We start from the raw sequence: 15,760 nt of genomic DNA on the forward strand, positions 1-15,760 counted from the left end.
CGTAATGGCAAAATTTGGCATCATCATGTTATTAAAACTAATTGGGAAACGATCATTTTTGCTGTTCACCGCTTATAGGTCAACAAAAATGATAGCAATTTTGGCTCTTCAGGAGTGATAGCAAAATTTGATATCATTTTGGCATTAAAATGTCTGCTCGGGTAGAGCTTTTTTATTTTTGGCTCGAAAAACTATTTTGCCAATTAGTTTTATAGAGTATCTTTTCTTAATAGGTGCTGCATAACAGTCTCATATGGAGAGTAGAGAACGAGCGAGAAAATGAGTTTTTCCTGGTTTGGACTATGCGTCTAAAATTATTTTTAAAAAAATGTTATTCAACTCGACCAAATCGATGATAATCGGTCCAATAATTGGCCAGTTAAAGCTGTTTCAATTGTGAGAACCTACTTTTCTACCTTAGGTCTTTTAGTGTTAAATTGAATTAAAAAAATGTTCTTGCTATTAAGTCTTCTATATTGCATCAGAATTTTCTTAAACATGACTATCGCTATGCTACATATCAATCTTCGTTAAGATACTCCTTTTAGTTTTTTTTTATCTATTTCATTATTCCTAATAAACGCAAGACAAAATAGGGAAATTTTCGGATTGTTTTACAGACTAAACATAGGGACATATTTTTAAAATCGTATACCGTCATTAATGTAAATCGAGGGAAAATATTTCTTAATAAATAGTATCTAGCTATTACAAATTAATCTAGGAAATTAATACTTGAGAACATTAGAACATCAGCTACTTTACTGATTCGTGTTTTTACAGAGCTTTTTTTTATTAAATCGTGATGTTTTGAGTGGCACTTACTGAAACGAATGACGATCAATTGAATTTGTACTAATGCGGGGCGATGCAATTGTTGAACTCACGTCATCTTCCGCTGTGTACTGGATTCATGCACCATACTCGTAACCGGAAGGCCGGTTATCTGCTGCTCAGAGGCCGAACTCACGTTACTGCCATAAAAATCCATATGAGGTATTTTCCCTATCATCAAACATGACTTGTCCGGAACACTGTGCAGGTTAATATAATGCAGCACCAATTTTTTGAGTAGCTCTAACCTTCGAAGCTCAGCAAAACTCCTATACGACAAATTGAGCAGTTCTTCGTGCTCGTTTCGTAGCTCGAAAACTTCTAACAAATTGCAGCTGGTGCAAATGCTTTGAAACAATTCATCGATGGTATATGCATGGCGTTCAGTTGAACAAGTCAGTTCAAATCGTCTCAGATTCGATAGGTAAAACATTTCCGGAACAAGTTGATTTGCTGGACCAGTGACCTGAAGGCTCAAATTCAGAAGGTTTCCCATTGATGAAAAGAAGTTGGGAGTTGTTACTTGTGGTTCCGTAAAATCAATATCGGCATGTGTCAGCGTGTTCCCTACTACAAGTTGAAACCGCTTGTAGTCGCAAGCCCTCAAAGTGATCTCGTGCAAAGCCGGAGCTACAATGATAAGTTTTTCTTGGGTTGGGACCAATTCAACATACTTCCAAACTAATTCCTGCAGATTCGTCAAATGCAACGTACACATGTTTGAATACAACGAACCATTTAGCAATCCATCCACGTGAAGGCTGCGCAAAGAAGAGATATTCATACTATTTCCGAATGAGCCTTCATGCAAACAAAATCCATTCATAAGAAATCGTTCAAGTTTCATGCAGTTGCGATTCACACTTGCCAAAATCGCATCAGATGCAAAAAACACCTCAATATCACGGAGGTTGGACATCCTTTGGAAAATCTCATCCCAGTTTCTTTCGTCGTAATCATCGTACGCCCTTCTTATTACAAGTCGTTCCATGGACGGTCTTTCAACTTTGAAAAAATCTACCCACATCGTGCTATTTAAGTCTAACTCAAGACGGCTCAGTTTTGAACAGTTGTAAATTTCTATCATGGGATCTTCCCAATACATGACATCTTGGTTGGCAAGAGAATCCGTCACAATGTACAGCTCCTTGAGATTTGGAACGAAAAATCGAACAATCAACCGTTCATATTTGGTGCCTACATATACTTGGAGATAATGCAGCTTCTGTAAATGTTTAAGTTCCACGTCCTGTGCGGATAATTTCGTCCAAGCGCTTTCAACAGTAAATTCCAAGGACAGCTCCGTCAATGCATCGAACATGGCAACGTTCCATCTGAAGCAGTCCAGTAAATTCACGGGCTCCCCGATGAGCGAAACACTCTTGATGGTCCATCGCTGAGAAACCTCCGCTATCAGCTCATTCACCTTAACCCTCCAAGTACCATCGGTTAGCACAATCAACAGACGTCGATAGTTCCTGGTACTTGCCCTCACAAGATCCTGTAGATCTTGAGACCAACGGGGCCCAATCGCAAACACAATGTCCCGCACTAGTGACGGGCTGCTGAAAAGAGTTCTGTTCCAATGTTGGCACACAAGGGAACAAGCCAGTTTGTCCTGTAATTTCAACTGCCCCAGGATCAGCTCGAACGGTTCCAGTGGTATCGCGTCCCAGTACATGTCGTTTGGTACAATTGTTAAGTGATGGGAATGCAGTTGCCTATATCACATACCGTAGGTATAAACGGTATACACACGGCGGGCCTCTTCTTCTTCTTCTTCTTCTTTTCTGGTGTTGATTGACGATTTGCAATCAACGATTGAATGGGACCGGCGGCTATGGCCATATACCCAGCAATTTTTGGAACCGAATACGCCTCGCAGTCGGGCGAACCGGTTATAGTTCCGATTTTATTTCTCGCAGGAAACTTGTTACTTCTCGGTAGATAGATTTTTCTTGGGCTTTACATAAATCAATCAGTGTTTGGAATTTTGATCCGAAGGAGTATTTTACTCTAGTGTTGTTGAATTTGTTACAGTACAAAATTATGTGCTCTGCTGTTTCGGGTGTTAAGCAGTCGTCGCAGTTAGGGTCGTCTACTATTCTCCACTTTGCGAGCCAATACTTGGAGAAGGTGTGTCCTGATAGGATGCGGTTCATAGTTCTGATTTCCCAATTGGTAAGTTTTTGTTTCATGTGCCAAGGAGTTTCTTCGAAATTATTCTGGATAGCCTGGAAGTATTTCCCTGGTTCTCCTTCCTTTTTTGAGTATTCCGTGTACCACACTTTTGTTGAGGCCAATCTGTCTTTGCAGAAAAAGTTTAGGGCGTCCTTCATAAAGAGACCATTCTTGAAGACATCTAGAGAGTTTGTGCCAGCCTTTGCCAAAGTGTCTGCTATGTCGTTACCTTCAAGTGATATGTGGCTAGGAATCCATTGGATGGTTGTGTCAAGTTTGTAGGCGGTGCTGATGATCTGTTGTACAACTTCATTTCTGATAGTGGACTTTAAGGTGGCATTTATTATTTGACATGCAGAAAGTGAGTCAGTGAAAATCACTCCTTTATAAATTTGATTGCATTCGAGATGTTCAAGAGCTACGTGTATAGCAAGTACTTCGGCTGTAGTAATGCAGGTTTCGGTTTCTAGCCTCAAGCTGATTCTTTTGTTGGTGTTAACTATATAAACACCAATTCCGCAAGAATTTTGTAACTTGGAAGCATCGGTGTAAATTGCCGGACGATTTTTATAAATGGTGTTTTGTGCAAATAGTATCATTTGTTTCCAGACTCTAGCCTCACAATTACTTTTGACCATCTTGAAATTATCAATTTCTGTTTTAACGTCTAACGAGTTAGGAAAGTTGGTTCTGACTCTTGGTACAATCGATTGAAAAATGTTTTTGTGTCTATTAAAGATTTTTTCGATCAGTGTAAGTTTATCGTTGGGGATGTCATTTGTTTGTGACTCAAATAACTGGGTGCAGATGACTGTTTGATTGGCTATATGTTTAACGATCTCTTTGCAGGTAATGAAGTCGATTCTTATTCGCGGTGGGCTCTCAGCAACTAGAGCCGCCAGAGTGTTTATAGGTGTGGATCTGGTGCAGCCAGTTATTTTTCTCCAGCATGCGTTAGTTAAAGTTTCCAATTTCTTAATGTATGTTTTTGTAGCGTTACCAAAAATTGGGCTACCGTATTCGATAGTGCTTCGTATCAGAGTTCTGTATAACAATGTCAAAGTTTCAGGATTCCCTCCGTTCTTAATCCCAGATATTACTTTCAGCATATCCATACGTTCTTTTACTTTTCTGTCTAAAGATTGTATGTGTCTTCGGTAGCTTAAAGATCGATCAAGTTCAATTCCAAGGTATCTATACGTTTTGACCGTTTCTATTCGTGTTCCTTGGATGGTCAAATCCATTTTTTCATTTGTGCATTTAAAGAACATTGCCTTAGTTTTATTCGGATTTATTTCGAGATTCAAGCTTCGTGCACATGATTCAAATGTATTTAGAAAAATTTGCGCTTTTTCGGATGCGATTTTTGAGTTTTTGGCTGCTACGATTACCACAAAATCGTCAGCATACTGCACGAGTGTTATGTCGTCTACTTGTATTTGATGTAGTGGGGTGGTATAAACATTAAAAAGGGTAGGCGATAATACGTCTCCTTGGGGTAAGCCATTGCTCGTTATTCTATAAATATCATTGTCTCCTGATTTTAAAAAGATTTTTCTGTTTCTCAGAAACGAAATTATCCACCGAATCATTTCGTAAGGTATTCTAAAATTTCCCATTAGACTTTCTAACTTATCAGTTCGAACTGCGTTGAAAGCATTCGACAAGTCGATGAATACGGCTGCTGTTAATATTCCTTTTCTTTTGTTAGCTTGAACCAAATTGGTTACGTAAGTGCAACAGGTGATAGTGGATTGGCCTTTTCGGAAGCCAAAAGATAGTTCAGGTAGGATATTGTTGGAGTCCAGATAGTATAGTAACCTTTGATGCACTGCAGTATTCAAAATTTTTGTAAGTGTTGGTATCAAGGATATTGGCCGGTTTCCAGCGGCAGTAGCCTGATCTCTACCAGGTTTAGGAATAGCTATGGTTCTAATTTCTTTGAGTTGGTTTGACAAATTACCGTGCCTCCACATCTGATTAAGGTCGTAAATTACAGTATCAACAACCTCAGGTTTGAGTTGTCGCAGCATGTCGTAAGTTATTCTATCTTTCCCTGGAGATCTCGATTTTTTCTTCTGCAGAATAGAGTACCATCCCACACGATCCAAGACATTATACGTTGCTGGTGCTTGTACACTTCTTGGTTCATCCATATAAACATCATTTGGTCCGAAATGTAGATTCAAGAATTCGATCGCGAGTGTAGGACAATCCTGCACTGCATTGTTACGTTGCGTTTTTCGTTTACCTGTTAGTCCTCGAATTTTTTGCCATAATTGTGTTGAGCTTGTTTGCGGGTTAATTTCATCGACGAAATCCTTAATATTTTGTTTCATATTTCGTTTTTTCTTTCGTTGGAACAAAGCAGATTTTTTCTTTAAGTTCAAAAGATTTTCTAAATTTGATAGTTTGTTGAATCTAGCAAGAGCTTGTTGTTTCTCAACCCAAGCCTCTTCAACGTCATCGTCCCACCAATATTTGGGGTTGAAACGATTTCTGACTTTGTTATTTTTGATAATTTGGTTCGATTGCTTAGAAAGCTCTGTTATATTTGAAATTTCATCTGCTGATAGTTCGTTCATTTGTTTAAGGATCTGAGACTGTTTATAAACGAATTTCTGTTTTTGTAATTTTCCAGCATTCAATTCAATATTAATCAACAGGTGATGGCTACCTACTGCCTCTTCCAGGACTTCCCAAGAAATATCGAAATAAAGTTGATTAGATACAGCTGTGATATCTATAGCGGAAGAATTCTTATTTAATTCTGGGGGTTTGTAGGTGGGGCTACCATCATTCAGGATGATTAGATTTGAAGTGTTCAGAACTTGGAAAATTTTTGCGCCCTTTCGATCAGTATAATTGTTACCCCAGGAAGTGTGGTGACTGTTAACATCGCCACCAATGAGGACTTTCTGATAGCTGGCAAAAAATGTAGTAATGTTTTCGATTTCTCTATGTATAACTTCGCAACTTGTCGTAGGGTTTATATATATTGCAATAATGACCATGTTGTTCATCAGAATTTTTATTGCCACACATTGGATTGTGTCACAAGATGTTGTATAAGGGATTCTCTGAAAACCAAGTTCATTACGGAGGTAAATAGCGGCTCCACCGTAACCATCGTCACGGGATTGAAGGGCTTTATGAAAACCACTGATGTGGTATGCGTTTGTTTGCTCAAGTTCTTCCTTCGTCCATGTTTCTGTCAGGATCGCTACAGAGTAGGATCGTGACATGAGAGTACGTTGGAGTTCTTGTTTGTGTTTTGCTACGCTTTGTATGTTACATTGTAGTATTTTAAATTTATCCATAGTTGTGAATGTAATGTTTTTGTGTTAGGAAGAAATAGAGTCTAATAGTTCAATTGTTTTTGATAATAGAGTCAAAACTTATAAATTCTTTACTTTTAGTTATGAAGTTTTCTCGTACTTTTCCTTTTAAACTGCATTCTTCTAAGATAGCAGTGTAGTAACGCATTATTGCTTCTTGAATTGCTTCTTTTAGTTTTGATTCATTTTCTAATCTAGTCTTCTTTTTTTCCTCTTCTAGGTCATTCTTTAGTTTTTCTATCTCACTTACCTTCTGTGAGTTGTTCAGACCAGCACCACTAGTCTCGGGCTCGTTGATATTTTTGGGTCTCTTCCTGTTAACTTCCTTGGATCCTGCATTTATTTGAGGGCTAGCTGGTCTACGACGAATGGTTGGATGGGATGGTATTGTACTCTTCTTGAGGATACTGGCAAAGCTTCCGGCTGGAGTTGGCTCATCAGCAAATTGTGAGAGGGCATCAAACCGGTTAATGGTACCAACTGCGTATTTTTCTTTAGCCTCAAAGTAGGTAAGTCCACTCTTGGCCATTGCTGTTTTTATGGCATTCTGTCTGGATCGTTCGGGGCAGTCATTGTCGTCGGTGGGATGGTTTGTTTTGCAGTAAATGCACTTCATCGTTTGGTTGCACTGTTCGAACTCTATTTCGTTGTCGTGCTGATTGCCACAGCGAACACATCGGCGTGCACTACGGCAGTCGGCGGTTTTGTGGTTATATCTCAAACAATTTAGACAAAGGATGGATCTTCGAACGTATGGTTTAACATTCATGTAGCACGAAAATAGTTTTATCGAGGGGGGTAACTGGTTGGTACGGAAAGTTATGCTTACTGTCGTTGTTGGGACTGGCTTTTCATTTACGAATCTTTTGAGGCGATACACCTCAATAATCGGAGCGATACTGTATATTTCTTGTTGGATCTCCTGTAGGGTGACATCAACCGGGATTCCTGTAATCACTCCTGTGACTGACACAAGATGTCGGGGAACGTAACACTTATATCCATACGAGGTGGGGAGGTCGCTCCTTATCACTCGATTTGCCGCGATGTGATTGTTAAAGTAGACAATTACTTTGTTCTTTCCTGCGTTTTTAATCTCCGTGATACAATCTTCAGTTGAAAATATTCTTCTCAGCATACGGCCGACAGCAATTCGATTGATTGTTTTGTCTTTTTCTTGTTTTTCCTTGTTGATCTCGATATATACTCTAAACGGCGCGGGGTCATCCGCACGATAGTCGAAGTTTTGGGGAGGTCGTTTGGAGCTGGATTTTTCCGTCTGGGTGGATTTTTTCTCCACATCCGTACTCTCGTTTGAAGTTCCAGCGGAGATATCCGGTGGGTCAGTCATCTCGTTATTTTCCATCTCTCTACTCGCCAAGATGGCGGCAGAGATGCTCGAATGCCAACAATGAAAAACACTGTTCAACAACGGAACTGCGCAAAAACTTAGATTGTTCAACTAATTAAATGTTCTTTTTAATGTAACTTCTTTATTAGACACTTTTTCGAAAATTAAACATCCGTTTTAACAACTTTTTTTAGGTAAAACCAAATCACTCGCTTTTTTGAACTATCCAGTTTTCAAGATGGCGCGTGAATGCCACGGCGGGCCTCAAACGAAGAACGGCACATAACTGTGAATGAAATAAATAAACAAACAAAGCACGCTGTATAGGGTGGTCAGCTTGACTGTTGATTCCAATGAGAAGGTCGTTCTAAAACATTATGTGCGTTGAATCATTTCGCAACAGAATAGTAGGTAGTTGACGAAGTTATTTTTAGCAGATAGCCAGAAGAAGTTTCTCAAGCAACAATGAAAGTTTTTTTTAGATTGTACAAGAGCGATACAAAGGTTCGGTACCCAAATTCATTACACGGAAAATAAAAAAAGGTAAAATTTACCTTTTTGCGAAGTGGTTTTTTTCCACCCCTTCATTCACCTAGCAAAAAGGTAAATTTTACCTTTTTTCAATTCACCTAACAAAAAGGTAAATTTTACCTTTTCGCATTCACCTAGCAAAATAGCAAATAATACCTTTTTCCCATTCACTGATTTAAAAGGTAAATGCTAGTTGGTTTGGTTGGCTTCTTCAATAAATATAAAAACAAAATTCATTCAAAAATTTATATTTATTTGAAATAAATAGGCGCTTTTACCTCATATTTACTTTTGAAACGTAACACCGTATTTGAAAAAAATATTGAGAAAAGTCCTTTTTTTACCCAGCTCGTGGCAATTCGGCTTCGTGTTCTTCCGCGCCATAATGGCCACTGAATCCTCCTGCACTGCGTTAACACTTTCATGCCCTTCTTCGTTCGACGAATCCGTTCAGGTCCGGCTTTTCCGTAATGATATCTGGAGGATGACGTGGAATACACCTCGAAGCTGGGCCGATCTGAAACAAAAGCAAAGTGTTATGACGAGAACCAGCACAACTAAATGATATCCAAGAAAATACTTACCATTCTGTTCCGATTTTCTCATATTGGGCACGAAGCAAAACCTGAACGACAAAACAGCTTAACCTGAATAAACGGATTCGGCAAATAGTTACTTTTTTCGAGATGAATTGTACCGTTTTGTTAAGACCAATACAGGTCAACTTCACCTCGCTACGAGTTAAGTTTTACCTTATTTGGGTTTACCTTTTTTTCTAGGTGAATGATATTTTTTTATTCAGCTCAATTCAGGTGAACTTCACCTCGCTACGAAATAAGATTTACCTTTTTTGGATTCACCTTTTTTCTAGGTGAATTGTACCTTTTTTCCAATCTTGATTCAGGTAAATTTTACCTCGCCGTGAGGTGCACGGAAAATAAAAAAAAGGTAAAATTTACCTTTTTGCGAGGTGAATTTTTTCCACCCCTCTTTCGAGGTAAATTTTACCTTTTTTTCATTCACCTAGCAAAAAGGTAAATTTTACCTTTTTTCAATTTACCTAGAAAAAAGGTAAATTTTACCTTTTTCGCATTCACCTAGCAAATTAGTAAATAATTTCGTTTTCCCATTTACTGATTTAAAAGGTAAATGCTGGTTGGTTTGATTGTTTTCTTCAATAAGAATTAAAAAAATACAAAATTCTTTCAAAAATGATATTTATTGGAGATAAATAGGGACTGGTAATTCGGCTTCGCGTTCTTCTGAGCCGTTATGGCCGCTGAATCCATCTGCGTTGCGTACATTCATGGCCTCCTCCGTTCGACTAATCCGGTCAGGTTAGGCTTTTCCGGCTGGAGGATGACGTGGAATACACCTCAAAGCTCTATGGGTCGATCTGAAACAAAATCAATAGTATTATGACGAGAACCAGCACAACTAAATGATATTTAAGAACACTTACCATTCTATTCCGATTTTCACATATTAGGCACAAAGCAAAACTTGTTCCTAGAATGACAAAACAGCTTAACCTCAATGAACGGGTTCGGCGAATAGTTACTTTTTTTTTAGAAGAATTGTACCGTTTTGTTTGGCTCAATCCAGGTCAATTACACCTCGCTACGAGGTAAGTTTTACCTTATTTGGATTTACCTTTTTTTCTAGGTGAATTATACTTTTTTATCGAGCTCAATTCAGGTGAACTTCACCTCGCTACGAGGTAAGATTTACCTTTGTTGGATTCACCTTTTTTCTCGGTGAGATGTACCTTTTTTCAAACCTCGATTCAGGTAAATTTTACCTTACTGTGAGGTGAGTTTCACCTCGAAGAGGTAGAAGTTACCTTTTTGGCTTTCACGAGCGTTCACCTTTGCTAACTCGGTAAATTTTACCTTTTTATTATTTTCCGTGTGTGTTTCACCTCTAAAGGCAGGGCTTTTGTAACTACGGGTAGTGTAAAGTGTCAAATAGCCCAATCAGCCATGCTGTGACAATGTTTACAAAACAAGAAGGGATCAAAGCGATCAAAAGCGCAGGTGTAGTGTTCGCTAGAATGACAAAAAATATGGTATATATAGAGAATTGTGTTGTATTTTATTTCAGATTTCATTTCGGGAGGACTAATAGCAGCAGAGGAAATTGAATCAGATTTTGGTAAGAAAAAAAATATTTTCGAACTTGATTGGAAAATATTGATTTTATTAATTTTTTTTTTTGTAGAAGACCCAGGAGAACAAACCATGTTGATGATCAATCGTCGCAAAATCAAGGTAAGGGTTTCGAAAAAGTTCAACGATGGACTGGATTACAGTCTACAGCTCTGTACGGACGACCACATCCGGAAGATGTACAAAGCGGCCGAGAGGAAAGCAAGAATAAAGCTGAAAAGAAAATTAAACTTAAAAAAGAAGATAAGAATGTTTACTGCATGGCCAGTCAGGAAGGTTTCGGCAAGAGCAAACAGGCGGAGGAGAAGTTAATAGTTCTGGAAGGTGTTGGGGTCAAACTACAAAAAATGCTGGAGGAACGAGCTTCCACCAGGAAAATCTGGTTAGCCGATTGGTGGCTTCAGTCAGTCTGCCTGGAGTACTGTTACCCGGTAATTATCTACTCTAGCTCGGGGCTGGTTTTCTCAAAGATGAAGTATGCAACCGTTGATGGTCAACTGAAGAATGCAGCAAGGATCGCATTGTCACACAAGATTTTCGGGACATGTAGAATCCCCGGCCATCCAGCCGATCCGATAGAGTTCCATCCCTATTGTGGTGGCTTCAACCAAACTATCCTGCTGGTGGCTTCAATCAAACAAACAGCTGAGAAATTGCTTATAAATGTCTCACCACAAAGCGAAACCAGAAGGGATATGTTATCTGCTCTGCCGCAAGACAACAGGAGCGAAACTTATCAGGAGCTGATCAAGAATCCCACAAATGTTCAGTAGATCAAACAAATTTAAAGTTCGCTCTTTATTTTATAGTTGGTCTACGAGATGCTATTTATGAATAAAATAATCAAAAAATATTTATCTAAGCGTTGGAATTGTTTGCTGGGTTTCTGTTACTGTCTATTTTATCAAATTAGTTTACCTGTAAATCGAATTTTCGCAGAAGATAAGTCCCTAACAAATTTCTTCTACAAGTACCACAAATCCCCGATATTGACTTTCTAACATTTGTGCGTTAAATCCTATAAGGAATTTGGTTTATTAATATTTTACTTTTAGTTAAATAAATGTTGGTCACCGATGCTCAAACAAGAATAAAACGAAATCAAACAACTTGATAGATTTACATTAACATATTTTTTTGATATTCTGATGAACAGATTGATATATACATGCATCTATATGCTTTTATTCAAAACATCACCCGTAGCGTAAAAATAATGTAGACTAGGGCACAAGGGTATGCGATCTGGTAGCGTTGATACGGATCCCTGGTCATGATACAAAAATAATACGGCTACTATACGATCTACTATACATACTATGCGGCTATAATCGATCAAAAGATGGCACACGCGGCCATGCCGTTTCCAAATGGTGTATTCAGCGAGAAAAATACTCCCAAGATCGACAGCCATACGATGCAAGATGCTATATCCGAGAATATAGCCAAATTGGTTATTGAACTGGACATCAATAGACATGCCGCCAATGTTAGGCAAAATGTATCCGGTTCTGTCATACTAGTTTCTTTGAAAAAGTTCTCCGGATTGTCAACCATTCCTTTATCAATCGTTTCCTGGGCCTGTTCTGAATCCACTGGCTTGTAATGGCATTTCTGGACATTACCGTCGTTTTTGTTTCCATCGAACAAATTATCATCGAACAAAAATCCGTCATGGTCCTGTGAGCAAACAACGGAAAAATAAGTAAATGAAAATAATTATTTAAATAATACTTACAGTTTAGATGTTTCGATGTGGGTTATATCATTAAACTTGGTGAAATACAATCAAATTGATAAAAAAAATCGACAAAACGACGGATTGCAAAACAAATTTCCTAGTGCTCTGATAATTTAGATAAAGTTGATTTTAGTGACGTCATATAATACACCACTACCAAAGCACGACTGTTTCGGCATTACCTTTTATTGAAATTCTTCGAAACGAAATGTAAACAAAGTTATAGCCTGTCAAAATTTCGGCTTCCGTGCCCCTTCTTCACCGCACCTACTTTCTGTCAAAGTTGTTCCACCCTAGATTTAATAGCCCTGCTCTAAAGGCGCTCGCACAATAGCACGTCGGACGTCGCGTCGCGTCAGCTGTCAACGCTGTCGTTGAGTACTAAAACGCTGACGCGACGCACTGGGATTTTTAAGCAGCACAATACAGCGTCCACTGACAAGGCTTTCCAGAATTTTTGAGACAAAACTCGGGGTGCCTTACATTACAAAACACAGAAAAATGACGATAATTAAGTTTTTTATATATTTGTGTCAAACTTTTACAAAAAAGCATAAAAAAGGAATATTCAAAACCCTGCTGACGCGCTGGAATTTTGATTTATGTCAAAACAAAAACGTCGACGCTGGAGAACGCTGCTGTTTAGAACAAGTTTAGCGTTTTAGTACAATGCTGTCACTGACGCGACGCACCATTAAGGTGGCTCAAACGGAAAAGGGTATCTCCAAAATGAAATGTCAACGCGACGCGACGTCCGACGGGCTATTGTGCGGGCGCCTTAAGAGGTAGAAGTTACCTTTTTCGCTTTCACGGGCGTTCACCTTGCTATTTCGGTAAATTTTACCTTTTTGTTATTTTCCGTGTTAGGATAATAGCAAAACGAGCACTGAACCCAAAATCACACTTAAAAAACACTAGAAGATTCACTTAAAAGTGAAAACGCAGTGAATTTCTTCATTTCAAGTGGCTCATGTACATTTCACTTGCCTCTCACTTAAGTTTTAAGTGACCGAATCAATATACACTAGCTCATCACTTGAGTTTTAAGTGACCGGCATTGAATGTCTTCGATGCTCACTTGAAATCCACTTGACCAGTCACTTAAGCCAACATTCACTTGCCCATCACTTAAAATTCAAGTGATTTTTTGCATAGCGAATGTCAACAGTGTCAGTATTGATTGTTTCATTGTTGTTTGGAAAAGAAACAACAGAGGTTTGTTTGAGTTGGTAGGTGCAGAATTAAAGTAATTTATATGTTATTAAACAATGATATTTTCCATAGGTCGACCGACAGAACCATCGTGTAAACGCCCCGAATAGCAAAGACCATGGTATTAAGATAACAAAACAATGGATTTCAATTTAACAATAGACTTCATTGTAATATCTAAATATTTTTCAACTGCTTTTCAATTTGAAATCACCATATTTTTTAAAGTCACTCTGAAATAAGTCGTAAATTCATGATATTTCATAGTTGCCGAATATATCAGAAACATGGTGTTACAGTAATTTTCTAATGATTTTTATTGTTACAGTCAAGGTTCTTAGATACACTAGGTTCTCCGACTTTCACAGTAAGTAGGCGAGGAGTGAGCGGGGCTCTCAATGAGTTTGTTTATTTTTTGCTCAGCTTTTCTGGGGTTTGTTGGTAAACAAACTTCATGAGTTCCGTATAGTTGCATAGCCTACATAGCCAAAATGGCTGAATCGGGAATTCGTTATTCGGGAACACCTCCTGAATATAAACTCACCTTGGTTACAGTGAACTTTATGATTAAACTAATACCGTATTTTTTTTTCACCTGGAGGCAAACTAGAGGCAACCTAGGTTCGCTCTAACTGCTGTCATCGTGCTCATTTATTGCTCGAGAGGCAACCTAGGTTCGCTCGAAAAAGGGACGGAGTCGCCCTGAGAAAAAAGTCAGTTTTGCGAGAAGTTCACCAATACTCTCAACGTTGTTGTCAAAACATTAAACAGCTGTTTTTGGCTAAAAACAAAACAGTTGAAATAATGAACGGGCAAATGATTATTGCCGCGATTTTGAACCTCTCAGCCAAGCAAAATCGTACTATCTGCAGTCCAGTGCAATCCGGACACGAAAAACGGCAATCCGGACACGAAAAACGGCAATCCGGATGTGAAGAACCGAATGGAGGAATAGAGAAGGGAGGACAAAATGACAGCTGCATGTAAACATTGCGCTCGTTCTCACGCACACCTACGTATGGAATAACTCGAAACCCGAAACTTGCTTTTTTATTCTGACGGTTCCAGAGCCAAATCCGGAATCAAAAAAAAATACGCCATAAAATCCAAACCAAAACGAACATTGGTAGACTTTCGTTTTTTTTACCTAATTAAAATTTTTCGTGTAATCGTTGAAGGCTAAAATATTTTTTTCGTGTTAGTCTTGTTTGCGCGCCATTTTTTTTGGGACACAATTCTTTATTGCGGTCGATAGGAGTTATTTGCGAAATCTTTTGGTATGTACATTTTAAGACTAATTATGAACTTTTAAATCATTTATTTTTTATTTTTCTAGGCGTTGATCGAAATGGCAGTGAATCAAGGACGAGTGGAACCAGCGATGTCACGAAACAGTGCCTGCCTATGTTTTTGTGGATCCGCCGATCGAATGGCGGCCGCTGCCCCACGGAACAAGAGTTGGCGTGGTAAAATTTTACCATTTTCAAGCGCTTCAGTCGCATCATCGTCTGCTACACCATCAACATAAGAAGTATTGCAACGCGGGATGTTTTGCTGAAATCATCAGCAAATGGCATTTTGAAGGCGAATTGTGGACAGTATGGAGTTAATTTCCGAATCATAACACCCAAGTATCCAGGAAAAGGGGAATAGAAAAAATATGTTAAATGTAAGAAGATTTGTAATAATAAAATAGTTAATTTTAATTATTGTTTCGTTGTTCAATACATCCGAAAATCCCCAATTAATAAAAAAATAAATCATGGTAAAACCGTAAAATTCTATGGTACGAAAATGAATACATACCATAGATTAACCTGGATTTTCATCTTCGTTTAAACAATGAAAATGAAAGGATTTCCATGGTTTTATTATAAAAAACTGGAAGCTCTTTTAACCATAAACTTTATATTTTTGGGCTTTCTAATGTATGGAAAATCGCCATTTTTTTCATGGTCACGCTGCATAACAATACCCCTTTTTCATGGTTATTTTCGCCAATACGATGAAATGTATGGTCAAAAAATATGAATTTCAATGTGCATTCACGGTATCGAGGACGATAATAATTATTGTGAAAACCGTATAATTTATGGTTTGTGAATATGGAATTCATGGTTTTTCACCATACTTTTCTATTCGGGCGGTTAACACGTCGCAGAGACCTTTTTTAGAGCGGAGAGTTTCGGATACGTTTTCCGATGATGATTTATTTTGGAAATATTCAAGTGCAATTAAAATAAGTATCATGCAAAACAATATATACTAGTTAAATTTATTTTTTTATTATTATTTCAGAAAAGATCAACTCGAATGTCTCGTCAAAGTGAGGAAGTCAATGATTTTTCGAAGCCGAAAAATCTTTTTGAACCCAAATAAGGAGAAAAAGTTACGTTTTTTACGT

The 15,760-nt window shown here is 38.2% G+C and overlaps 1 protein-coding gene and 1 long non-coding RNA gene across 2 annotated transcripts; one reads left to right on the forward strand and one right to left on the reverse strand.

Moving 5' to 3' along the window:
* Positions 1 to 659: 659 nt before the first annotated feature.
* On the reverse strand, positions 660 to 8,124 carry LOC129757289 (uncharacterized). Its single transcript, XM_055754459.1, has 2 exons — positions 7,968 to 8,124; positions 660 to 2,599 (listed from the first exon to the last, which is right to left on the reverse strand). The coding sequence occupies exon 2, from the start codon at positions 2,513 to 2,515 to the stop codon at positions 884 to 886; it is 1,632 nt and encodes a 543-aa protein (XP_055610434.1). The 5' UTR covers positions 2,516 to 2,599; positions 7,968 to 8,124; the 3' UTR covers positions 660 to 883.
* Positions 8,125 to 13,948: 5,824 nt separating this feature from the next.
* On the forward strand, positions 13,949 to 15,062 carry LOC129757290 (uncharacterized). Its single transcript, XR_008739664.1, has 2 exons — positions 13,949 to 14,633; positions 14,693 to 15,062. It is a non-coding gene; the product is annotated as an uncharacterized LOC129757290 (long non-coding RNA).
* The last annotated feature ends 698 nt before the right edge of the window (positions 15,063 to 15,760 follow it).

The sequence above is a fragment of the Uranotaenia lowii genome, chromosome 3 (assembly GCF_029784155.1).
Source record: "Uranotaenia lowii strain MFRU-FL chromosome 3, ASM2978415v1, whole genome shotgun sequence".
In the NCBI taxonomy this organism is placed as follows: Eukaryota; Metazoa; Arthropoda; class Insecta; order Diptera; family Culicidae; genus Uranotaenia; species Uranotaenia lowii.

Excerpts from the sequence above, each read along its gene's own strand:
- LOC129757289 (XM_055754459.1), bottom strand. The coding sequence starts at position 2,515 with ATGTACTGGGACGCGATACCACTGGAACCGTTCGAGCTGATCCTGGGG.